At 30.8% G+C, this 26,383-nt stretch overlaps 5 protein-coding genes across 5 annotated transcripts in view; 2 read left to right on the top strand and 3 right to left on the bottom strand.

Moving 5' to 3' along the window:
* Positions 1 to 26,383, top strand: part of LOC129949169 (protein Wnt-5) — a 109,159-nt gene that overhangs the window by 39,171 nt on the left and 43,605 nt on the right. The window lies entirely within an intron of this gene.
* LOC129949174 (uncharacterized) lies at positions 18,721 to 21,320 on the top strand. Its single transcript, XM_056060458.1, has 2 exons — positions 18,721 to 19,147; positions 21,049 to 21,320. Exons 1-2 carry the CDS (start codon positions 18,968 to 18,970, stop codon positions 21,223 to 21,225), a joined length of 357 nt encoding a protein of 118 aa, XP_055916433.1. The 5' UTR covers positions 18,721 to 18,967; the 3' UTR covers positions 21,226 to 21,320.
* Positions 23,055 to 23,794, bottom strand: LOC129949170 (probable salivary secreted peptide). The gene is made up of 2 exons (XM_056060454.1): positions 23,570 to 23,794; positions 23,055 to 23,491 (listed from the first exon to the last, which is right to left on the bottom strand). Exons 1-2 carry the CDS (start codon positions 23,750 to 23,752, stop codon positions 23,267 to 23,269), a joined length of 408 nt encoding a protein of 135 aa, XP_055916429.1. The 5' UTR covers positions 23,753 to 23,794; the 3' UTR covers positions 23,055 to 23,266.
* LOC129949171 (probable salivary secreted peptide) lies at positions 24,141 to 24,773 on the bottom strand. Its single transcript, XM_056060455.1, has 2 exons — positions 24,489 to 24,773; positions 24,141 to 24,415 (listed from the first exon to the last, which is right to left on the bottom strand). Exons 1-2 carry the CDS (start codon positions 24,669 to 24,671, stop codon positions 24,209 to 24,211), a joined length of 390 nt encoding a protein of 129 aa, XP_055916430.1. The 5' UTR covers positions 24,672 to 24,773; the 3' UTR covers positions 24,141 to 24,208.
* On the bottom strand, positions 24,890 to 25,484 carry LOC129949172 (uncharacterized). Its single transcript, XM_056060456.1, has 2 exons — positions 25,279 to 25,484; positions 24,890 to 25,218 (listed from the first exon to the last, which is right to left on the bottom strand). Exons 1-2 carry the CDS (start codon positions 25,459 to 25,461, stop codon positions 25,030 to 25,032), a joined length of 372 nt encoding a protein of 123 aa, XP_055916431.1. The 5' UTR covers positions 25,462 to 25,484; the 3' UTR covers positions 24,890 to 25,029.

Genomic DNA, 26,383 nt, shown 5'->3' with positions numbered 1-26,383 from the left:
CGAACGACGCGACGCGATGGGACGACACGACAGCGACAGCAGCTCAGCAGCGACACGCAACGAAATAACACTGTGAATAACGAAAAAGAATCTTGGTGAAAACAAATTTAATGACCACTTAAGTGCATTAAATAATTTTTTTCCATTCGTTCGGATGTTAGCTGCTAAGGCTTGAGCTCTGGACTCTGTTGTCGATGCACAAAGGCTCAATCTGAGGCCGAGTGTATATCGATGTCAATTTTGTTGTCCATTTGGTTTATTTTGTTCAATATCAAACCTCAGTTATGTAAGCATCGTCAATAATGAAGTGAGATGAAGGGAAGGATGCTAACGTTCAGTACAGTCTTTTGAACTAAAGCTCAATGGAATAAATTCGGATTCGACAACAACAGAAAACAAAAATACAATACGAGATTCGATTGAAGGAATTTCGAATACATTTTTGGGTGGTCTTTCAAAACAGTTTTGGAGAAGCGGGTGGGGTGTTGTGAATTGAATACATTTAGTTAACTCAAAGAAGATATTTTCAGAGTATTTGGTTTTATTTTCTTAAATATATTTGGATATATTGAAGAGTGAGAGGAGTTCAGGTCTAAAGTATCAATTATAAAAACGTTTTGTACAAAGCAACAGGAATGCCCTTTTTGATGAAAAGACAAGATTGGAAGTTTGAACAAAATAACAAGATTGTTTAATTCTATTATAAAAGTCAAATAAATAAAAGAAGCTTTTATATATTTCCAACCTTGACGGTTTCAAGCATTTCAATATTTCTATTAATTTGAAAAATTATAATAAGGTTGGTTTGCTTCCCACATTGTAAATTTTCCACTGGTGACCGAAATTAATATTATTGTTTTCCAGAAGCCAAATTGTCATTCATGTAACTTCGAAAAGTATGCAATCATATTTTTTCAAGAAATTTAACAAACAAGGTTTTTAAAAATAAGCTGTGCAAGTTTATTAAAATAAATCTCAACGTTAAACGAAAATGTTTAATGTTTGTTTATTATTGTGATACATCTTCGAACATAAGTTTGTTTTTTTTTAAAAACTTTCGCCTTTGTTCGTAAACCTGATACCCTACCTTTGTTCCTTATCTGCATACATCAACTGACTTGTTTTTCTGCTTAACTATCGATGAAATTAAAACTTGAAGGTTGTATCATTCACGATCACTCCAAGTTTTCATCAAGAGTTCAGATAACACTTAAAGATGTTCATAAATGAAATCCGATGGAGTCTGAAGTACTTTGCCTGTATAGCCTGTGTGTTGTTTTGCTATACCAACAATATTTTCTTGATTTTCCCAAGAGCTATTGAAACAAGCTCTGAACTTTTTCTAAAACAGATCGCATGTTGTAGTGCAATTTTCAATGGTCATTGTATCGACTTGACACCCACAGCTATTTTTTTTCCACAAACTTGCACATTACACTATAGATTCCAACAAAACCACAAACAGCGAGAGTGCAAAAGGGCTACGGGCCACAGTTTATGGTGGTAATCGGAACGAGATGCCCCCTGGTGGATCAAATGACTGCAGCTATTTTTCCAGCTATACGTAGCAAGGTATATCCTATCCACACACCTCTCGACCTTTTGGCGCAATTAAATTATCGATCAAATTTAATGGCAAGCCATCGATGCATTTTCACGATGGATGAGAATGAGGATAGTTAGTTGTTTCGTGGAAATTAATGTGACCAGAACATGCTTTCATTTTAAAAGTTCTTCTAACACCGATTATACTCAAGACATTTTTCAGATTATTGATTCATCTAGATTTTTTATAGCCTTTGTGATCCCCATGGTTGATTTTTTCAAATTTCTATTTAAGCCTTTTTGTTAAACTATAAAACGGTTTTGTGTTTCAACAATTTTTCTCAGAGAATCTGGTCACACTTTTGATGATGCTGACAAATCTTAACAAAACCACCAACATGGTTCGATGTCTGGATTTTCTCAAGTCGATGCGAGGTCGATAGTGCTGCTGCGCCAACATTAAAGTTTTGAGAATTGAGCATGATCTGCCAGATCACCGGATACCTCTAGGGTGAGGGTGTTCACCGTCCGTACCACAATATGCTGTGCTCCGAACTCCGTTCCGCCCATCAACATCATAGCATTATCTTGATCGTTTCGAGTAGAGTTTAGAGGACCTTAGTTTACTATATGTTTGCTTGCATTTGTTTGGTGTATGACTTTCCCGTCCCTGTTTCTCTTTCCAAAATTGCGAACTCATTTTAAAATCTCAATTTCAAAATTGCCATTGCATGCATCAGGCTAAATATACTCATATTAAATGCAGTGTGGGGGATAATTGCAATTTAAGGGACGCAGCTGATCGTCATATGAAATCAACATGCAATAGCAACGCATTTGCAGTGACGATAAAAATCTAAACTACTCAACTCCTTCGTAATAGCTTAACAATCTTCCATTCCCTAACCTTCCTTAACTTGGTCTCATTTTGTAGTTGTTGTTGTTAATTTGGAGAGAGTGCTGGCTGCTGGAGCTGATCCGATGGTATCGGAAATAAAATCAACTTTAAATTTAAGAAAAAATATATGTATGATTGGATCACTTCAATTGTGGTTGTGTGGTGATTGATGGAATTCAATTGAATGCTAATGGGAAATATATCAAGCTATAAGAAGTTGGATTTCATGAGATCCAAGATTGCGACTAAATGGGTTTTTCATTCCAACATCGAATGGCCACGATCTCTGAGCCTAACATTGGCTTTTTAATTTATATTTTTAAATTGTTTAATATGAGGAACTTTGAGAAGTATATTAATCACAATAAACTGTCTTGTGAATATCAGTAATTTGCAAGAAATGCGGAAGAGATTGGAAAAGTATTGATAAAATGTGATTTAAAAAGCATTGTGTAATTCTGAATTAGTATCAATACAAATTTGTATGTTTCTAAAAGTTTCAAATATAATATTAATCAAAAATAATCTTTCAAAACATAAACTTCAAAGAGTTGAGGTTTATATCACTTGTCTTAGTGAAGCACGGTTTTTATTTAACAAAATTTTTATTGTCATCAGTTCATTTCCTTCAGTGTCATTGGTTACCCGTCTTTAATGCTCTTTTGCAACAGATTATCAAGTATCAGAAAATTAATGAATTACCATAAAGATATAATAAAGTCTGACTAAATATTTACATTTTTTCTAAATTTTTAGTGTCAAATGTTATGAGGTGCTGTGCTTGTGGTAGTTTCTTTTTTTAAACTTCTTTTACTACCTATTCCAATTAACACCATTCCCAAAATACGACGAATCCATTAACGTTAATAATAAACGCATGATTATATTAAAAAAAAGAAAAATATGCAAACACAAACCTTCATCATCAAGAAAATAGGTTTTTCTTTGGAAAAAAAAATAATTTAATTTTAATAATATGCTACTATGTAGCTACTAACCCATCAGGTTAATATTATAAAACAAATGAAAGATAAGTAAAACTGGCTTTGACACTTAACACAGATTTTAAACATAATGGGGCGTGTTCATAGTCAATTAAGGCTTAATTTATTATAATTTACTACTTTTAGTGGAATAATTCAATAAACTTGTCTTGTAAAAAACAAAATTGTAGGCAATTAGTTGATGGAAAAAGTCAAAGCCTATATTCATTCATTTTAACTAAAATTTGAAGTTGTAAAATAATATGCATAATACTCGATCGTTTTTGCTTTTGCGTAAGGTTTTAAAGAAATTAATTCGTTACGCTTCATGACATCTATGAAAACATAATAATAAACTAATTTTCAGAGAGAAAAACCTGACTTCGTGTTTGATATTTAAAGTACTCGTATATACAAATATTTAAAACAATGTTTTAGAGATTCTCCAGTCTCAAAAAAAAACAAACAATGAAAAAATATTTTCAGATGATCTAACGTCCATTTTTTTGGTAAGGTTCTAGTTTCGAAAACTCGGTTTATTGATTATTGGAACTTGATTGAGTTCTAACTTATTTCTTCATCAAGTTCTCAAGCCTAAGAAATTTGATTTAGATCTCAGTTTGAGATAGAACTTCGATTAATTAGACCCTTAATTTTATTAGAACTTGGTTTAGGAAATTTTTTCTTTATCGAAAGGCTTCATTTGTAGATTTATATTGGGCAGTCCATAAAAACTTTTTACTTTTTATGAGCTTTATTAAAGTTTTCATATTTGTTTTTAATCAAGGAGTGGGAGGACATTGTACACATATGAATTTACTATGACCACGACTATTGAAACTGCATAAAGAGACATAAGAGTTATTTAAATTATGTAGAGAATTAACATCAAATCTAAAATAATCAATATTCAAATGGACAACATCATGATCTGATGCACCTAACTTTTGAGTGTGAACCTTTAGTTTCTTGTAATAGTTACAGCTTAAGAGACTCCAAAAATATAGATTACTATCGATTAGAACACGACTTTATGTCGATTAATTGATTGGTCTCTAATTTTTAGAATGTTGATGATCAGCTTGCATTTATTCAGGAAAATTTAAACTTTCTTTTTAATGTTCACGTCCCAATTAAAACAAATATCTTGAGGTGCGACGACTCTCCTTGGTTTACTAATAATATAAAAACACTAATATATCAACGCAATACGGCATATAAAACATGAAAACGTTTTAGACTTCAATGTTATGCCCATATCAATCCGGGTTTCATCCAGGTCATAGCTACACAACAGTTCTCATAAATGTAGTTGACTTTTATTTTATGCATCAAACTACGACATAAATTCCAGTTCGTGTCATCATCAGTGAAATTAGTTTTTCAGATTTATATTCAAGATATCAAGCAGTCATTGCTAATAATCAAACGTCTACCTTCCTTCTGCTTAGTCGAGGTGTTCCCCAAGGATCAATTTTGGGACCTCTTCTATTTACCATGCATATAGTCTCCTAGCTCGTCTCAACTCGTCGTTTCATATGTATGCTGATCACGTTCAACTTCGATATAGCTGCTCTCTAGGTTTAATTGAAAATGAAGGTTATGAGATAAATGAAGACCTAAATAAGGTCCTACACTGGTCGAAATCTAACAGGCTCTGTCTTATCAACCAAATCAAAATGTTTTATTATTTCCAGTAACCCATTAGAAACGACATATTTTCCTCCAATACTGCTTAGCAATATTCCAGTTCAGTTTGTTGAATCTGCGAAAAACCTAGGAGTAGTATTTAACAGAAACCTAACCTGTACAAACCACATAAATACGACAATTGGAAGAGTATATGGAGGCTTACGAATGATATTAGCTTAATCACTTCTCATTCCCCTTTTACTATACGGTTCTGAAATGTTTAGTAATTGTGATTTCAGGGACAAAAGGCATTTCAGGGACAGTGTGGCGAGGTATGTCTTTGCTCTGCAGATATATGAACATATTTCTGCATACTCGAAAATAATACATGGAGCCTCTCTCGAAAATGTATTTGCTTTAAGAATTTTATTAATGCTTTACAGTGTTCTGCAAACAAAAGAACCACTATATCTTTATAGCAAAATTCAATTTCCTCGTTCAACTTGAAGTTATGATCTGACTCCATAACGCTATTCTTACCTTGTTTATAGTCGTCAATTTTTTATACACGCGGTTCGATTGTGTAATTCTCTCCCCCTACCCATAAAGATGATTGGATGCAGCACTCGGTTCAAGACGAGACTTAGACAATACTTTGGAGACTATCAATGATAAACTTTTTCGAATTTATTACCTTTCTATTGATAAATGCAACTATTCTTTCTCTTGCATTTTGTTTGTATTATTTTTTGAATCTTTATCTGGCAATGTTAATCAGTTTTTTTCATCAGATAAATAAAAAATAAACAATAGGATAGGAGTTTCTGTAGCTTGTCATGCGAAAATATGGGATATTTACTATAAAGGTGGAATTACTTCTATAAGACTTCATTTGACCGAAATTGGACTTTCCAAATATCCAGCTCTTATAAAAAAGACTTTTAAAAATTTAAAAACTTAGTTCCATGCAAGCGAGATTTAAAATTTAAAAAACTCAAAAATGAATTTACACCGAGCTCTGAAAAAATGCTCGAGATCTAAATAATTTTAAAATAAAGTTCAATACATAAGTCGAAAATTACTATATTGTTACATAAAAATGTGCTCCACATTCCCCATAGTACACCTAAAATTAGTTCTTTCATCTCACTTGAGTTTTTGCACGCCAAATACTGAAGTGAGTCCACTGTCATTTTCTTCAGGTGTTCTCCATTCCTTTTTCTAAGAAAATGGACCTGGAGAACTACCAATAATGATAATTATCTGACGCCTGAGGATTAGGCAGAGCTTTTATTCAGCTCATCACCTTAGCTCGGCTTATCTTATAATTTTCTTTTCCTTTCGCTTACTTCAATTACTTCTGATTCAACTTGCGCGCAGTGAAGATCTGTCTAATTCTACCTAATTGTAAATTAAACTTAAGTTAATTATTATATTTGTGTTAAAACTTATAACTAAATAAAAACTACTTACAATCTAAAAAAGAAATAAAAATAAACTTATTTTTCCTAAACTTAAACCTATTTGTTTTAATCCAAAGATAAAACAAGTAATTATATCGAGTTTTTATTTTATTTTAGAACTTCGTTAAGAAATCAGCCGAAACTTTGTACTGAAATCTAACCAAAATACATATTTTACAGATAAAGTCTGATTCCTTTCTTATCAAAATTGAATTAAATCAAAGAAAGACATATTCCGACGTCAAACATGATTTTATATTGATTACAGCTTACAACATACCCCACATTCCCAGTGCAACCTACTGCGTGCTTGAAACATGTCTTTTCCCTTAAGGAAAATTTATAACTTGAATTTTGATTTCATGAAAAGCGTTATTTAAATCATTCCTCTATCTTGATCATGTATCTTTGATATACAATCAAATAAACCGAGATAAAAGTGATAAATCATGAATGACCGATACATCGATACTATATACGAGTATACATAGCAGTACATGATAGCTGGGGATCTAATTTTATGTTTATCGATAAAATCAGAAACCAATTAACTGTGATTCAAGCTTTATTCAATTTATATAAAATAAAAACGATCAGCACTAAATGCAAAGCAACATGTTTTTTATTTGTTGTTGTTGTTTAGGAAAGGAAATACATCCATGATGTTGCTGCATAAAATTGCTTTTTCGGCGACATTTTATTGATTGTAAGGCTGAGCTTCAATATTCATTTGTTTTTTATTTAAAATTTCTTGTTTATCTTTTTATAGATTTGATGTTGTTAAACATAAGTTTATTCATATACCCATATAAATTAAGAAAAAGGAAATTTGTAGCTTAGATCTGTAAGTCTATTATCTTAAGATTAGAACATTTGAAATATTTAAAAAATCACTTTTATGATTTTTTAAAGGCTTTTAGATTCTTTTGTTTAATTTAAAATTTGTCTTTTTATGGTTTATAAAATGCATTAATATTAATTATTAAATAAAAAAATGCTTGATAAAAGAGCACAATGTAATCATATGCATGTCATTTAAAAGTTGAGAAATTTGTAGATTCTTTAATTCAACAGAATGATTTAATCTCGAATCCCTGAGCCAGATACTTAAGAATTATTAAATTTAATTTTTAAATTATTAAAAAATACTTTAAGCATACTTAATATGTAAAAGTTAGAGTTTTAAGGATACGATTAGAGTAGAAAACATTTATGTCTGTATGACATCGAAATATTTAAAATTCAAAACAATTATGAAATGAATTGTTCATACGCTTCCCAGGTCCTTCAGATTTTTAAGTATACACAGCAGTGAGTTTACATGTAAATAGTTTTCTCCAAACTTTGAAAATTAACTTTCTTTAATAAATTGAAATAGTATAGCATCGGGCAACAGGCCATCCAACAAAGTTCAAAAAAAAATTGAGTTAAAAAATGTTAGAAAGTTCGTTTTTAGGTTGTATTCTAAAATGCATTTCGATTTTGGACTTAAAGCTTCAAAATCACCATTCCTTCCTATTTACTGACCTTTTTTTAACTTGAACTAATTTTAAAGTTAGGCTTATAAGTGATTTTTAAATGTAATTTTCGGAAAGAAAATATCTCATTTTCAGAGTATACTTTCTCTGTAATAACTTTTTCAAATGACTTAGGTCATAGTTTGTAGTCTTACGAGAAAAAAAAACTACTATTTTACGCTAGCACATTAATAAAATGTTTTAAACCATCAATTTTCTCTTATAACAATGACATACAAACATTTTAAATACCCCACCTAAGCTAAGGCGCTTAAATATGGCTAATAAAGAACAATAATACCATCAACTAACCGAAATGGAATTCCAAGCTCCAACATGAAATCACCATAACCATAACTTTTCTTCGAAAACCACCAATTTATATACATAAACCCATTCAAATCATTAACATAATATAACAATTCAAATAGTCAAATAGGTTTCCCATTAAATGCACAAAAAGCAGCTTTCAAGAAATCTAACCTTTAGAAATATGCTTTAGGTTAACGGATAAGACACTCAAGACTCAACTTTTCCCCTTTTAAACCAAACCTCCATCAATATCCATGGATTCGCAATGATATTCATTAAGATAAGCTTAATCTATGTACATAAGAAATGAAATTCTACACCTAAGCATTCTTCTCATATTACACAAAGAAGCTTAAGGAAAAATTTCCATAAACTAAGATTCCATATTAAGAAACTCAAGACAGAAGTTCTTCGAATGTTTGGATAGAAAGGTAACCACTTTTGAAATCATTTTAAGTCTCGAAAGTTTTGCATTAAAATAACCTGATTAATTGAATTTATTCTTTCTATTCTTTTGAAATTATCTCATCCTCGAGATTAAGATCTTCACATATTTCAGGTCTCTCTATAAGACTCCAAAAACGTCAAAAATCGAAGTTACTTTGATTTGGTGAAAATGGGTCGAGCAAAAGAATTCGAGCTCATTCTGATGCTAAGTTTTTTAACAATAGATCCGTCATCAATGAACTATACGGAATGTCAAAACACATTTTTAAAAAATTAATAACGATGACGGTGACAAAAACGAACAATATAAAAAGTGTTGCAGTAATAATGTTGTTCGAATTCGAATTAAATTCACGCCCACCTGTGGCGTTTTATACCTATGGGTGACGACGACACAAACGGACGGACATCATGGCGGCGCGCGGTGACGGTGGTGCTGGCGGCGAAGTGGTTCTATAATTCCATTCAAAGCCTTTGAAACTGCACCAATCATAATTTAATGATCGATGGTATTGAGATGTCAAGGTGGGGTAGTGAGGCAGGCAGTAAGGCAGCCAAAGCTTAGCCTATCGACGGATTGATCTCCAGCTGTTGCTGCTGTTGAATCTCGAATAAGTGTTGTGTACACCTGTTGCACGTCGCGTCCATAGCGTCGATCGCGTCGTCGTTGGAGCATACCAAAAGTGTTAGTTTTATTGGTAGAATTAATTTATTTTAAGCTTGTGGGACGCCCTATTGCTTGTAATTTGAGGTCGCATATTATGGAGTTATGAATATTTTGTTCGAAAATATTTTTCAATATGATTTTTATCTATTGGATACTGTGGTGAATTGATAATTCAATAAAATTGTTTGAATAATTGGTATGGGGTATACAAATTTAGCGGTAGCACTGTAGGCGTTTTTTTGTTGTTGTTTCTTGCCTTTATGTTTATGCATATAATTGTAAAAATCAATAGAGAGGAAGTTAAACAATGAAATGCTTATATTATTGCTAATTTTATAGATAGCCTCTATTATGTACATAAAAGAATGCATATGGCCTTTTGTGCAATTCTATGTCATGGTTTATAGCAACGCAGGCTATTATACGTCAGATGGGTCACAAAACAAAAGGGGCCTAAATCGTCATTTTCTCAAAAAGCAATAAAGTAGCTTGGAAAATCTACACAAGCTTAGCTTACCAGCTTCATCATTAGTATCGTTGTACTGTTTTAGTCCTAAAAACTCTCCAAATTATTTTAAAATCCTTCTGAATTTACAATTTTCTGTTTCAATTCCTTTTTGAATGTATACAATAGAAATACTAAATTGCAAAGTGAATATAATACCATTTATGACATCCCCTGAATACAAGATTGTATCTCTTTAAACCGTTAAAACATAGGTATCTTATTTCAACTTAAAATGCAAACTCCCCTGTTTGAAAAAAAAAAGAGGCTGGGATGCGACCCACACTGATAACTTCCCATCCCGTCTGTCGATTTGTCTTGCTTAAAAGTTTGTCTATATGTACTAGTATCAATTTTACCAAATTTGCGCACTATTTTTTATAGATTTTATTTTTTATGAAAAACGAACTGTTTTTATATAAAAATCACTGAATATCGAAAACAATATTTTCTGTAAAATAAAATAAGTTTGAAGCCAATATTTTTAATTTTTGAAAAGCTATTTGAGTCGAAAATAAATTTTTACCAAGTTTTAGTATTGTTTTTTTTTAGAGTTTTATTTTTTGTAAAAAAACCGTCATTTTGATTTTCTTCAAAATTCTATCGAATGTTGAAAACAATATTTCTTATAAGATAAAATTAGTTTGAAGCCAATATTTTATAGTTTTGAAAAGATATTTGAGTCGAAAATCAATTTTTACCAACTTTTATTAATTTTTTTTTAAGGTTTTTATTTTTTGTAAAAAAAACTGTCAATTTAATTTTTCTCAACATCTTTCAGAATGCTTAAAACAATATTTTTTATAAGATAAAATAAGTTTGAAGTCTAACTTTCAAGTTTTTGAAAAGATATTTGAATCCATATTCAATTTTTACCAACTTTTGTTAATTTTGTTTCGGTTTTTAATTTTTTATAAAAAAACTGTCAATTCGATTTTGTTCAAAATTTCACTGAATGTTGACAACAATACTTTTTGAAAGATAAAAGTAAATTTAAGCCAATATCTCAAAGTTTTGAAAAGATATTTGAGTCGAAAATCAATTTTTACCAACTTTTATTAATTTTTTTTTAGGTTTTTATTTTTTGTAAAAAAAACTGTCAATTCGATTTTCTTCAAAATTTTACTGAATGTTGAAAACAATATTTCTTATAAGATAAAATAAGTTTGAAGCCCAAATTTTAAGTTTTTGAAAAGATATTTGAATCGATATTTAATTTTTACCAACTTTGAGTAATGTTTTTTTTAGATTTTTATTTTTTATAAAAAAAACTGTCAATTCGATTTTTCTCAAAATTTTATCAGATGTCAAAAACATTATTCTTCGTTGCTCAAAATTGTTTTGGAGATGAAATCATATGTTAGTCGTTAAATTTAGGAGGTGACAAATTTTTTTTTTCAGTTTTTTTGATTTATAAAAAAAACCGTTATGTTGATTTTTTTCAAAAAATATACTACTTTGAGATCACATTACAGCTTATTATATAAAATTTAATTCAAGTCTCTAGCGTTTTTGGTTCGTAAGATATTTAGGGTTAACCAAAATTTTCACCTTTTTTTTAAACTGCTATGGTAAAAAAACCACCCACGCAATTTTCTTGAGAGCCCTTTCTGCATCTTTCTGCCTCATTATCTGTATAACAAAATTTATTTGAAGTCGATATCTCTTCTGGTTCTTGAGCTATGGACAACGAAAAAAACGTCGCGAACGTACGGACGTACGGACGTACAGACGTACGGACGTACGGACGTACGGACGTACGGACGTACGAACGTACGTACACACGCACGCACAGACATCTTTCTAAAAATCTTTTATTTCGACTCTAGGGACCTTGAAACGTCGAGAAATGTCAAAATTTTCAATTTGACAAATCGGACCCATTACAATAACTTCCTATGGGAAGTTAAAAAACAGAAAACAAATACTTTTTAAACTGAATAAAATCTCGATTTCCATCAAAACGTCAAAACCCAACAAAAGAACTTTCCACCCGTTAAGATCACGTATAACTTCACTCAAAATAATATTCCAACTTCATTTCAATTTCGCATATTTCACTTCATTCATCCATCCATTCATCGCTATCCATCCATCATGGCACATTTAAACTACCATCACGTCATGAAATCAATCCATTCAGGTTACTTTGTAACTGTCTGTTAGACACATTAACATACATATTGTACAACTTTAGGGGTTTGAACTCTACGCACCCTTAAAAAAAATATTATGTTTATGTCTTTGAGTAGGTAGTCCAGTTTTTCTAGGCTTGAAATACGGAATTAGGTGAATAGAAAAGTAAGTAGAAATTGCAAGGGAAGGGATGTGCTGTGCATCTCTTTACAATTTTGATTTGAAGAAAAAAAGGGACTTGTGTAGTTTTTCACTCGAAAATGAAGTCAAACCCGGGCTCGAATACGGGTCTTCCTAATATTCATGTAATTAGCTGCAAAAATATCTTTTGGTCTCTTATTTATCTGTGGAAAGAGTTCTCAAAAAGAAGTCTGATTATTCCAGTAATATTTAATTTCTGGCTATAATTCCAAAATATATATTTTCCACCATAATAACAATTCATTTCTTAAATAAGGAAATATCATGATGCCTTAAAAATTCTATAAAGAATTTAGTTTCACATTTTAAAAACCGCTTTAAAGTTAAAAGAAAACCAAACATTTTGTATGCCCAACAAATTGGATTTTTAGCTACGCTCCTGGATAAACCTCCATGAATGGTGTCTGGAAAATATTCCTACCTACTACCTACGTCCTTAAAGGGGTTTTATCCGTAAAGCGATTGCAATATGATGCATTGAAACTCACTCAGGCGTTATGTTTTGAGCGTTCCCATTCAATTTCATGTTGATGCAATTTATCTCAGTTAACTTTCTGAGAAAACCCATAAAATCAACCAAGAAGGTGTATTAAGATGTTTTCATATAAAATTTAAAATAAAAATATACTCCATACGTTCATTCCCATTAAGTTTGTAATCTTAAAATAATAAACCGAGTTGTACATAGCTATGTAAGAGCCAAGGGAAGTGCTACAGGCTACACGAATACCAGACAAGACCAAGACCCTATTCGACCAATGGTCATTTATTATGAGATCTTATTTTATTTATAGCACACCACAGGAGGCAATTGCCCAAGCGCAATCGTTTTAATATCATAATCACAATTGACTTTATATGTCATGCTATTTGGCACTATATTGATGCTGTAATATGCACTTAATGTTTCTCTGGGAGCGTACAGTGGGGCAGATTACCCCAACAGAAATTAAAAACTGATAACGAGGCAAGTAGATAAGGTCTCTGTTGGTTTTATATGTTTTTTAAATTTATAATAATGATATTTTGGCAGAAGTTAATTTTAATATTTGAATTTTTGAATGGGGTTTCAGACTTTAGACACTGTTGATACACATCTTAATTTTAATCCCTATATTTTAATCCCCTCAAGTTTTTATTCTGAATTAAAACCAAAACTAAATAGAGGGGCTGGGCTGCGAGAATTTGAAGTCCATATCTTTCTTAAATGTGTTTTTGTTGATTTTGTAAAAAAAAGTTTTAATATATAATGTTTGTTTGATTGCGCTTTAATGATCAATATTCTTGATGCAATTAATAAAAAAACTAATTTATCTTCTGTTCCCCGACGTTTTTCCAGCTTCTTCAAGGGATTTTTCAAATTTATTAGTTTTGAGTAACTTGTACTATTGCATTTTTTTGTTATTATGAAAGTTGAATAAATAAATAAATAACACAAATAAAAAGATAAATAAACGAACAATTTAAAATAATGGAACAAAAACACAACAAAATTAAAACTAATATCACAATTTATCACTTCTTATGGCAACACTATACAGCGAGCTTATTCAGTGCTCGATCGGTTTTGTGCAACGAAAAATATCTTTTCAAAAACTTGAGATTATGGCTTCAAATTTATTTTATCTTATATAAAACATTGTTTTCCACATTCGATTAAATTTTGAGAAATATTGTTTTTTGTTTTTTATAAAAATGTAACAGTCTGTTTTTTCATAAAAAATAAAATCTACAAAAAATAGTACGCAAATTTGGTTGAAATTGATGTTCGGTTCTTGATATCTCCCAAATTAATTTCATTCATCCAATTTCTATACATTTAAGAAATGATATTTAAATTGGTAAAAAATTGTTTCGACTAAAAATCTATTTAACATAAGTAGATTTTCAAACTAAACTATTTCGACAGGCGGGATAGGAAGTCATCAGTGTGGGTCGCATCCCAGCCTCTTTTTAATTTTTGAAAAATATTAGAGTCGCAAATTAATTTTTGACAAGTTCTGGTTATGTTTTCTAAGTTTTTATTGTTTATTAAAAAAAATTTCGATTCGAGTTTTTCTAATAAATTTACCAGCTGTTAAAAAAGTTAAAAAAGCTTTCCGAACGTACGGACCTACGAACATGTGCGCATAGACATCTCTCTAGAAGTCTTTAATCTTCATTCTAGAGACCAAAAAACGTCGAGAAATATCAACATTTTCAATTTGACTAATCGGAACGATTACAATAACTTCCTATGGGAAGCTAATAAGTACCTAAGTATAAATAAGGTCACAAAGCTATAAGAATTATTCCGACTATGCAATGCAAAATGTCCTACTGTCCAGTCATTGGGATTGAATCTGACAAGGGCGAGAAAAAAAAATAATAAAAAATAAAATCGCTTATTCGTGATCGTCCATCCATCCGTAATTCCATAGCCTGATATTACCACCAAGTATTTCATATTTTATATTACCTATTCCTTATGCGTGCTGATTTCGTTTTGCCTCATTAAGGGCGTAAATACCTTTTTGCTGATAGATTTTGTTTTATAAATTGGTTTCGATATTTCAAAATTTTATGGTAACACATAAATGATTTTATCGTTTGCGTATTATGAAGGTTATCGTATCATCTGAGTAGAAGTTTTTGCCGATGGAATCTCACGTATGAATAAATGTCAAGGTATAAAGTTAAAATGATACTCCGCTGGCTGTTTAACTTTAAGAAAAAGTATTAAAATTAGTGATAAGAATTATTACCAAGAAGCAGTTAAAAAAATATTTTTAGATATACTTAAATTTTGTGTTTTATCTCAGTTAACGTTTTTCGTTTATGAAAGTATAAGACACATTTTCTGACATTTTCCCTCAGCCCTTTGGAAATTATACGTTTTTGTCATCAAATTATTAAATTCATATCATAATTGGCAACGAAAACTTCTAATTAAAACCTATTTTTTAATCCAAAAACTTCTCTTTGTTATCAAACGAAACCATCAACAGGCGGCGAACAAAGTCTATCTACCCCAAAAATAAAAATGAAAAGACAACAACAACAAAAAACCAGCTCATTGTTACTTCAACTCAAGAATATAAGCTTTATTATAGATAGATCCCAAAACACAACAAAAGAGACCCATCTCATCCATCTTCACATCTTTATTGCTAAAGAGGAGCCTTATTCCTTCAACAAAAAAACACACTCCCACCATAGTGTAAATACTAGACTAGCAATTTAAATTAATTGGGGAGCAGGAGTAAGTAAAGGGAGGTGCCTGCTTTTCCTCTTTAACCCCTTTTAGCTCGTACTTCTTATAATAATTATTCTCATTAACAGTTCCTACCTATACGAAACAAAAACAAGAGAAGACGAAGCAACTTATCCAACAGACAGAAGAAAACTTGAAAAATGACCCCAAAAACCCCAACAAGTCTTCACTTCTCCACACCGAAATCAACCCTTTCCATATTCCATTTCCAAAACGAAGCCCCAGCATCGTTTAAATAAATTGTGAAAGCCCAAATCTTTCTCTACGGCAAAGTATCATATTTTAATGAACAACATCCTTGAACTTAAAGAGGGGGTTTTCATTTTGCACAATGATGTGAGATGAGAGTGCCAGTGCACCCTTTTCACTTGGTTTTCCTCTCGACTTGTTTGGAAAGTGATAGCTGATACTTTTGTTCACTGTTTTGGCTTGATGTCTTGTCGTGAGTGAGTTTGTGCGTGCTGATATGAATTTATTTTCTTCTCCAAGGCCCTTTTGGAAAATGTGATTTGTTTGCACCGTATGCTATTTTGTGTAAGAAAAAAGACTTGGTTTTCTCGAATATAGAAAATATTGCCAAAATTCTAAGAATAACTGTTTCTACTCGACATGTTGTCTGCGTTCCCTTTTTATCTTATCTCCTCCGAGCGCCTGTCGCGCCACCAAGTGGGACTCTTTTCTAATGTACCATCATCATCGTGATGTTGGAAATTCCTCAAGTGGCTGTGTACGAGTATTGTGGTTGCTTGCGATTTCGAAGAAGACTTTTCAACTTCCTTTTAGTTTTTGGCAGGCATTCCTGTATGCTCACTTGAGTTTTTCCAACTTATTCTTCTGGGGTATAGTTGGCTTGAAGGCAGACAAATATCCATCTACTGCCAGTCATATTGTTTTCGGTCTTTCAACAGACATAAATCAATACTTTGAATGCATTATGCAAAGAAGGAATTTGTTTTAAATTAGATAAACTTTTCTTTTCTACATCCTTAACGCATGCACATAAGAACACATGGAATGTTTAAACGATAATAATGTTATATTAATGTCAAAAGGGGTAAAAATTATTGTAGAGGGTTGAGGGATTGTAGTTTACAGGGAACAGTGAAAAATAATTGTGGAGTTCCCAATTTTAAAGATAAGAATAGTTTAACGAAGGATATTTTAATTTTAATTCATTTTAAAATATTTTTGTTTGTATAATGGAAATACTTAATTTTGAAATTTCTACAATAAATCCCGACGATTTTGAAGATATAATTAAATTAAAAAATATTTACTTTGAAAAGGCAAAGTAATACTTCTTTCTGAACCAGCAATGAAGTGTCCCATAGGAAGTTCTTGCAATGGGTCGGATTTGTCAAATTGAAAATTTCGACATTTCTCGACGTTTAAGGTCACTAGAGTCAAAATAAAATATTTGTATAAAGATGTCTGTGCGTGAGGGTGTACGTATGTTCGTTACGTCTCTACGTCCGTACGCTCGCGACGTTTTTTCGTCGTCATTCTTAGAAAAAATAATTTTAAGTAAGATAAATCGATAGACAGGATGGGAAGTCCCAGCCTCTTTTTTTATTATTTTAATTCTTAAATTTGTAAACACTTTTCTCCGTGTTTAATTTTTTTGTGTAAAGTTTTTACTTTTATAGAAACTATATTGCAAGTTTCGTAAGAATTCGAGACTTTAATCAAGCATTACATTACGATGGTAGAGAAGAACTGTGTTATTATTTTTAAATAATCAACTGATTTCAAAAATTTTTCTACACAAGGTTAGTAAGATTTAATAATCAAAAGTTTCATTCTTTTTATTTAAGATAAAAAATATAATTTTTTTTTTTTTTCAAAATTCTATATCCTGAAAATGCGTCACCATTTTTTTACGAAAATTATACCCTGGTGTACGTAAAACGTTTATCAACAAGTTCTAAATAAATGTTAATTTTTGAAAAGAAAACATTTTGGGGTGCATTTTTAAATCTTGAAATACATTAAATATTTTTAAAGAGACTCTTTGAATACAGGAGCAAGTTCGTGCGATAAAGAATTAAATAACATACAAATATAATTTATTTTGGAATCAAGCGAATGTAAATTTGTTAAGAACTTAGTATCATATCGTTTAAAGATGTTTTTTTTTAATATTTATCTGCGCTTTATGTTTCTTTTCCTTGAAGACATAAATCTTGCAAATACAAATATTATTTTATCAAAATTTTGTTTATATTATTTTTCAAATAATCTTGAATTACTATTAGCAAAACTAAACATTTCGCGTCAATTTCCGGAAGCACAAAATTGTTGTTATACCCATAGCATTGTTATCTCCAAAGCAAATCAAAAACACGTTATAATTCTTGAGTTAAAAATTCTAGCGAAAACGATAAGATATTAAAAATCTCTAAGAAATGTACACACAAAAATGACTTGCCTATAAAAATATTGTTTTATAGCTTCTTTTTAAAAGAGTTAAACGAATATGGAATACAAATTGTTAATTGAATGGAAATCCCGTCTGATGACTATCAAAATAATTTAGAAGAGTATAAATTGCTACTTGCCTGAAATATTAGGATAAAGAAATAAATCTGAAACAAATAAACCAACGTTTTCGTTTCATAAAGTTTCATAAACAAAATAAGCAAAACTTAAAAAAAAAACAGATATTTAATTTAAAATTCATTAACTTCTCTTATCAGATCGGATTATTTTCAAAGCCGCGAAAGACATTATTTTGATATAATAATGTTCAAGTCAGTTTTTCTTCTGATAACATAAGAACTCCCATAATACATGTCTTTAATTACACTTTGGTTGTTCAATTTGCATAAGCTTTTAGACTTTACAACAACAGTGAGTTTTTAAAGGCCCCCAATTAATTGAATAGAAAAGCCTATTGCTCGAACTAACCAAACAGTTGTAAAAAAATGTATTATCATTACTTCATTGCTACGTTAAAAAAAGTATCGGTTTCGCAGCTTTGAATACTCGTGAATTTTTGGACACTCCTTTAGGAATACAAATTTTAATTTTATCAACAACAAAGTTAAAGAAATAAACATTCGTGTGTCCCATAGTATAAAATAAGCTCAAAATCCCTCCTATCTCGTATAGCGGTAGCTCTGACACTGAATTTTTGACAATTTCGCACGCCAACTGATAAGAAAAAAGACACTCAAGAAAGTAAATGATTCAAACAGAAACCTAAATTTAGTTTTCAGTTCATATTAAAAGACATCAGCGGTTTTAATATTCATCCTATAATCACAAACGACTCCATATCAATTTCAAGACATCAAAGTTTGCTGATAAATTTCGTGCTATAAAAAAAAGAATATCTTTTTATCCTCAAACTAAAATAATAATAATAAAAATTAACAAAAAAAAATAAGACAAAACTTGTAAACAATAATGAATACTTCAAAACTTGTGATCTTATGTGTGATAGTTTCATTTTTGGCGACTGCTTATGCCGTCACAAGTTCCTGGGGTAGTTTTGCGCCGTCATCACAATTGTTGTATGTTGAAAACATAGCAAATTTATCAGTGCCGAAGCGATATGTGAATCGAGAAGTCAGATACCTTAAAAATGTGAGATACTTTGATTTTGTGATGTCAGCACATCAGCGCTCCAGCGTTTTAGCATAGTGATAGCTATGTCGTGTTGGTCGTGGCACAGTCATTTATTACACTAAATATATTTGATGCTAATAAAACAAAAAATAATGAGTAGATGAGTTCTTGGTGTCGAACTGATAATAATTCAATTTATATATCATAGTGTGTGCTCAAGAACAGTTGACCCCGAAAATGTAGAACATTTTCTTAAATCTCGGAAAATATGCAAAAATGTGTGCAAAAAGTGTATCATTATCAATGGCATTTAGATGTATAGGTACATATTTGTTTAGAGAAATCCCTGTAGGTATTTTTACTGAATAATTTATAACTCCCATCTGTTGCGAATAGTATGTCTTTACCTATTAAAATTGAAATATTAATTCTGAGTTTCTTTTCTTTTAAAATTAAGTTAAAAGCTTATTTATCGTCCCGTTTTTACATGAACCTTCAAAACCAATCTCGTTTAAGTCTATAAAACAAACGATGATTTTCATTAGCAGAACAAAGCATTTTTTTTCATATTCTCAAAAATTAAAAGAGCTTGAAAATTGTAATGATTTCTGCAAAATCATAAATTTGTGCAAGTATTCAAAAGATATTTTGCTTTTAAAATGAGGTTCACTAGCTCATTTTTTAAGTCCTCTTTTTTCGCAGTGCTTTTCTGCTTTAAACTCTTTTTTAAAAACATTTTACTAATACGTGCGTGGTATTCTTGCTTAAAACTTATCACTTAGCACTACGCTCAATATAATAGAAATTATATCTTTAGCTTTTAAATGTTCTCTGAAGATTTTTGTAATAGGTTTTAACTTTGAATGCAAGTAATTTAAATTAAAAAATTTCTATATTTTTAGCTTAATTTTCAAATAACTGCTTACAATTGTTTGTTTTATGATAAGCGAACACTCAAGAGAATATTAATGCATTCCACATTCGCGTAGCACTGCTAAAGAACGAATCAGTTGCGAGAAAATAAGCTCGAGGGTATACTGGTGAGCATTGCTACTAATCAATTTAAATGTTCTACATTCAAAGAAGCTTAAGTAAATTGCAGGAGCACCAGCCCAGTGATGAGAGTTATACTCAAACTGTGGACGTATATAAGTCTTGCCAGATCAAAAGGAAAGACCAATTTCTTGCATCGCCTTAACAAACCCAAACACCTTGCGATATTTTTAGCGACATCTCGTATATGATCGTTCCACAAGAGGTGGTTGGTTTCAAACATACCGAGAATATCGAGATGTTAAGTCTCATTGATGCAAGTGCATTCATGTAAAATGGCTTATATCTCGCCTTAACGATACAAGACTCTTGTGTTTTCGAAGCATTAAATTCCACCCGCTTTTGTATTCCCCATTGAACAATGCTTTTTAGGTCGGAATTGAATGAGCTTATCATATTTTGTCGCTGCAGTCCCACATCCGAAGAAGAGGTTTATGAGTCTGAAAACGAATATGAAAAGCTGAGAGTTCTATCGATTGCGAAAAAATGTATTGGATTAGAAGTTTCAGAAAGGAGATCATTAATAAAAATGAGAAAGAGTGTTGGAGATAGAACAAAGCCTTGAGGCACAGCAGCATTTATATTGTGGTTTTCAGACTTAAATTCATCCAATACTACTTCTATTGAACAATCCGAAATCCATTCATGAAAACCGAAAACACGCATTTTCGAAAATAGAGCCTGTTGCCAAACACACTTTGTATTATAGTTTTATTATTTACCTTAATAAAATAGAAACAAGGATATTTATGAATAAGTTATAAGTTCGATCGTGTGGAGCTATTTTATAAAGATATCACGTTGCTAGCTTTTATCGATTAACATTTTATCCAATGTACAATTAAATAAGTTTTGATTTTTAACAGGGTAGCCCGAATGGTCGCATGATAACTGGTATTCGAGCTATTGATCAAGTAACTAATGGAACTGGAGGTCATGCAACTTTATATTCCGGAGGTCCTGGATTCACTTACGTTCTCCTAAAGCTTCAATCACAATATAACTATGGGCTCTTGTTCCGAGTGGAAATTTATGGAAGATAAAATTCATTAATATTTAATTCGCTTTAAGGAAATTTAATAATAATGTTTTGATGTAATAATTATTAATCGTAGCTTAAAAAACTTTTTCAAGTTAATTTAACCTTTTTTCATTCGAAAGGAAGAAACGAAAACAGAAAAAAAAAAAAACAAAAATGATAACTAACAAAAGTTTAAAATTTTAATTGAAAATCTGACAAAACCACTGAAGGTACGATGCTCACATTTCACCCCTTCTCCACTGTTGACAAAATCAAGCTTAAGGGCTCGATTACATGAGTGCAGAGAAGATTCAAATGCAAATGTTCTGGAAAAACAGCGTTTTGTTATACGTAATACGCTGCTGGTTGCTGCGACTGTGGTTAGAATGCGTGGTTGATGTTATGTGGCTTCACTTTGTGCTGGGGGTTAGATTACGGTTTATATATTGTAGGTACTTACTTCATGTGCATGTTCATATCATTGGAAGTTGCCAAATATAATCGGAGTCCAATAAATAGACTGCATTAAGTGGGTTGGTTATCTTGTTTTCGAGGTGCCATACATGAACATAGAACAATGTTACGCATTTGAATTAGTTAACTCAATCGTAGATTAAATAATTCACTCATATGTAGAATGAATACTTATAGTACTTTAAACAAGTGAAAAGGAAACATTACGCAGGTTATTGATTAATTCAAGCCCTGAAGTGATTGCGTATACTGAATAGAGTGTACACCAAAATATTCGTTCATTGTGCATTCCTACATCCTTTACTTTATATTTTTGATTATAGGTTTTTAGTAAACAAAGCAAAATGTTAAAAAATTTGATCCAAATTCCAAAAGAGATATCGTATGACACTTGTCAAAGTTCAAACATAAATTGTTGATGAAAAATATGTTTGCATTGTTAAATGTATCCACCATCCTTCTACACTTACGAAATAATGTATGGAGTATGAAAATTGCTGCGTAAACATTTATGTTACCAACTGGCAAAGGCCACGTAAGAAATATTGGCTGAAGATATTGACTTGAAACTTTTGAAATGTAAGGGTTTAAAGTTTATTTCTTTTTTTCCTGTAACTGTCTTCTTATTATTTGTTTACTTTAAAGAAAAGAACATCTGTTCTTAGTATTCTGGTTTTGTTTAATGACTTTATTTTGTTAAATATTCCATTTCCTTAAATAGCTTCACTGTTTTCTGGGAAAGTGATGTTATAAGTTAAAGTGTTGAGCTTTAAATATTTAAGCAGACTGAAAAGTGCAATGTGCATTATTAGTTTCGTCATAATTTCAACTAACAAGTCTCTTTTGGTGGAATATATTCAAAAATTATGTAGAAGTTAAAAATAAAAATAATTGATATGTACTTTCAACTACTCTTGCTTTCAGGGGTAGTAAATAAGATAAGCCAATTATAAAGTGGATGTCAATAAAGTACTTATAACAGTACCTCTAATGGAATTCGCCAAGTGTCAACGTCATTTCAAGAGCTCTACTTTAAAGGAGCAATTATTTTGTACAATTATTCTTGTTTTCAATAACAAAAGGTATACAAGCACAAATACATACATATAAAAAGGGAATATTTTTAAAAGAAAAGGTTTTTCCAACTAAGATTTTCTTTGTTTTTTACACTTTAATGAAATATTCTCCTTATATTATGTGCAACTTATTTTAATTTAATTTCCTATTAACTTTTCGTCATCAATCTTAACAAAATTACTGTCCATGGCAGTTAATGATTCTCATCACTAAAGTTTCATAAAGATATCTTGGAGATATGCACTGTTTCAAATGTATTTACTTTCATAATTAAATAATAATTTTAAATGCACAATAGCATTACATTGTAAGAAAAAGTAAAGTAATATTTATTTTTCAATAATAAAGTTTACAAAATTTACAATTAAAATTTTAATAAATAAAAAGTTATGGATGTGGCATTGCCGTCACAATATTTTTATAAATTGATTATCAAACAGATCATGAACTTTTGGAAGTAGATAACTTTCTTCCAACCATGATTCGATAACTTCATCAATCGCCAGCCCATTCTACCTGCCGTAACCCAATCTATGATTCACTATATTATAATCTCGTAATCCATAAATTTCCACAGTGAAATTTAAACCCACGCCATACGGAGCTTTGATATGCAAAGTCACATTCTTTTCACCAGGACCACCTTTGGATAACGATGCATATCCTGTAGTAGTATTTGTTCCTCCAGTCTGATCAATCACGTAAATAGCAGATATAATCTTCGTGTTCACGTAACCCTTTTAATGAAATTTAAATTTTGATAACGTAAGCAATAAGAATATAATTTAACCGAAATTTAAAAAATTGTAAATTACCGGAGGAGGAAAAACTACATCTGCGGTTACTCTACGCCACCAAGATGATCCAACAACTACAAACTGTCTGTGAATTAGCTCATCGTTAACACTTTTGAAACCATACCTAGAGCTTAGGCCTTGTGATATGGCTATCCAAGTAGCTGCGAAAACAGCGAACGTTAGTACTTCTAAATGCTTCATAATGAACTAAAGGCTGGAATCGCAACTTTTGAAATGGTGTGATGTGGATTTAAGATGCTTTATTTATTTATTTGTATAAACAAAAAGATGATTCAATTATGAGTCATTTCATACTTTAAGGCCGCTTTTTATCTTATCTTTTAAGTAACAAAACACAAACTAGAAGGATTACGTAGACAGGTGGATATACAGCTTCTGTTCTGTTACAGCGAAGAGTTATGATACGAATCGAGAAAAAGATGAAAGCACATTTTAAATTTTGCATAAAAAAAAAAACAAAAATCCAAGTGTTATAATAATTATTTCAACATTTTTCTTCGTTGCTCGTTAAAGAAATCATTCCGAGGAGGTAAAAGAATCATCATTAAATAGTTAAAACACATATAACTCTGTGAGACGTATTTATTTACACATCAGTTTTCAAAAAGATTTTTTGATCTTACAAGCAATTTTCATTTAACCATGATTTACCAGATACCCTGAGGTTCCATAAATCTCTACAGTGAAATTCAAACCCGTGCGGAACGGAGACTTTAGATGCACTGTTACATGAGTTTCTCCAGGCCCACCCTTGGATAACGATCCATATCCTGTGGATGTGTTCGTACTTCCAGTAGAATCAATCACGAAAACAGCAGATATGGGCTTCGTATTCACATAACCCTTTTAATAAAAATTGATCGCCGTTTATCACTTATTTTGTAAATTAACAGAAATTAAAAAAAGTAAAAATTACCGGAGGAGGGTATACTACATCAGATGTAAGTCCACGCCACCAAGATGGTTCAATAACAACGTATTGTCTATGCAGCAACTGATCGTGAATACCTTTGGAACCATATCTAGAGCTGACACCTTGTGATATGGTAATCCAAGTAGCTGCTATAACAGCAAACGTTAGTACAATTAAATGCTTCATGACGAACTAAAAATAAGATCGAATTTTTTTTGTTAATTACCCGATTTGCGATATTTTACTTATATAACCACTGTTAAGTTACGATTGTGAATAATTTTATATTTTAAGATCACTTCTTATATCATTGGGTAGTTATGTTTGATTTGTGAGAAGTTATTGTACGAATCGTGATAAGGATGGAAGCACATTTTAAATTTCCCGCAAGAAAAAAACAAATCCAAAAGTCAATTGAAGTTTATTTCAAAATTTTCTGATGATTCTTCTTTAATAAACGAAACCAAGAAAATGTTGTACACTTTATTATAAATATACAAACAAAAATCAAATAACAATGGAAAATGTATCCACGTTTTTAACATTAGTTTCCCCAAACTTCAACAGCAAAATTCAATCCAAGATTCCTGAATGACTTCAAGCACAAACCCAAGAATGTGGTTTTTGGACCTCCTCTAGTAATTGAAGCAAATCCTGAACCATAAACTTTGTCCTTACTCAAATCAAAAGCGCGCACTGCAGAGATCAATCTTATAGAACTTGGTCTTATCCCCTAAAAAAAAGAATTGTTAAATTTTGAAAAAATTGTTAAAACTGATTTATATGAACTTGCCAATGGTGGATATGTTATATTTTTGGAAACCATTTGATTTGGTTTTGCTGGTAATTTAACAAATTCGTGATAAAGTAATTTATCGTACGGTCCAATTGAACCATGCGTAAAATTAACACCATAACAGGTATTGAAACAAAAGGCTGCCACTATGGCGAATGTTAGAACCAAGAAATGTTTCATTTCGAACTAATTTTATGTTCGATTTGCGTTCTATATTGAGGGCTTTAATTTTTGTCGATTTATTTGTACATACCTCATTCTGATCAAACAAATTTAAAATTATTAATAAAGTTGTTTGATTCATTTAGCACATTTTAAAAGCGAAGTTTTGGCTTCAAATTGTGTATGGTTAACTCAATCAATTTTGAATAAAAGCAAAGAAACTTTAAAGTTTGTGAAGTGCAATTTGGTTTCAGGAGTTTTAAGAAAACAATACCCTTGTTTTAAGATTTCCTTATTTTTAGTTCTTTAATTGTGTACAGTTATATTATACACTTTTAAACTTAAATGTTTAAGTAATTCTTGTTACCCAACTCAGAATATTAAAATATTATTACCATTATTATGAACATTTAAAATGTGATATACAAAATCCCTTTGTTCTATTATTTGCTCCATATATTTTCGATTTCCTAGAATCTTGATCACCCTCACACGTTTCACATATTTTTGAAAACGTAGCTACTTTCAAGACTTCGCAAATTAAAGACACTTGTGTAAATATTTACAATAATTTGAAGTATATGTAATCAACAAGAGCATTTAGGTAGACACCAACATTTATTCAAGTTCATTTTGACATTGTTTTTGAAATGATAAATGGATGGAAAAATGCTGGAATAAAAACTGTGTTTTTTGTTTTTCGAACTCCCATTGTTGTGTTCAAAAATCATAAGCTTATTTGTGAGTGATTTATTAATGAAGTACAAGTTTATTTTTAATTAATTATTCACCTCCTTATGTTTAAAATACAGTCGTAAAAATTATCAGGAAGTTTCATAGGTAAATTTAATTATTTATGAGTATTAATTTAATATCAGTTTAATTATATATTTTCCTTTAGTGGGAACAAATATGCAACTGGATATTATTACCAAACATT

This window comes from Eupeodes corollae, chromosome 3, assembly GCF_945859685.1.
Source record: "Eupeodes corollae chromosome 3, idEupCoro1.1, whole genome shotgun sequence".
Classification (NCBI taxonomy): Eukaryota; Metazoa; Arthropoda; class Insecta; order Diptera; family Syrphidae; genus Eupeodes; species Eupeodes corollae.
This window is presented reverse-complemented; position numbering and strand designations above follow the sequence as displayed.

Coding starts and splice junctions, on each gene's coding strand:
- LOC129949174 (XM_056060458.1), top strand. CDS start 18,968: ATGAATACTTCAAAACTTGTGATCTTATGTGTGATAGTTTCATTTTTG. Junction 19,148..21,048: donor AAGTCAGATACCTTAAAAAT/GTGAGATACTTT, acceptor GATTTTTAACAG/GGTAGCCCGAATGGTCGCAT.
- LOC129949170 (XM_056060454.1), bottom strand. CDS start 23,752: ATGAAGCATTTAGAAGTACTAACGTTCGCTGTTTTCGCAGCTACTTGG. Junction 23,492..23,569: donor ATGTAGTTTTTCCTCCTCCG/GTAATTTACAAT, acceptor TTTCATTAAAAG/GGTTACGTGAACACGAAGAT.
- LOC129949171 (XM_056060455.1), bottom strand. CDS start 24,671: ATGAAGCATTTAATTGTACTAACGTTTGCTGTTATAGCAGCTACTTGG. Junction 24,416..24,488: donor ATGTAGTATACCCTCCTCCG/GTAATTTTTACT, acceptor TTTTATTAAAAG/GGTTATGTGAATACGAAGCC.
- LOC129949172 (XM_056060456.1), bottom strand. CDS start 25,461: ATGAAACATTTCTTGGTTCTAACATTCGCCATAGTGGCAGCCTTTTGT. Junction 25,219..25,278: donor ATATAACATATCCACCATTG/GCAAGTTCATAT, acceptor TCTTTTTTTTAG/GGGATAAGACCAAGTTCTAT.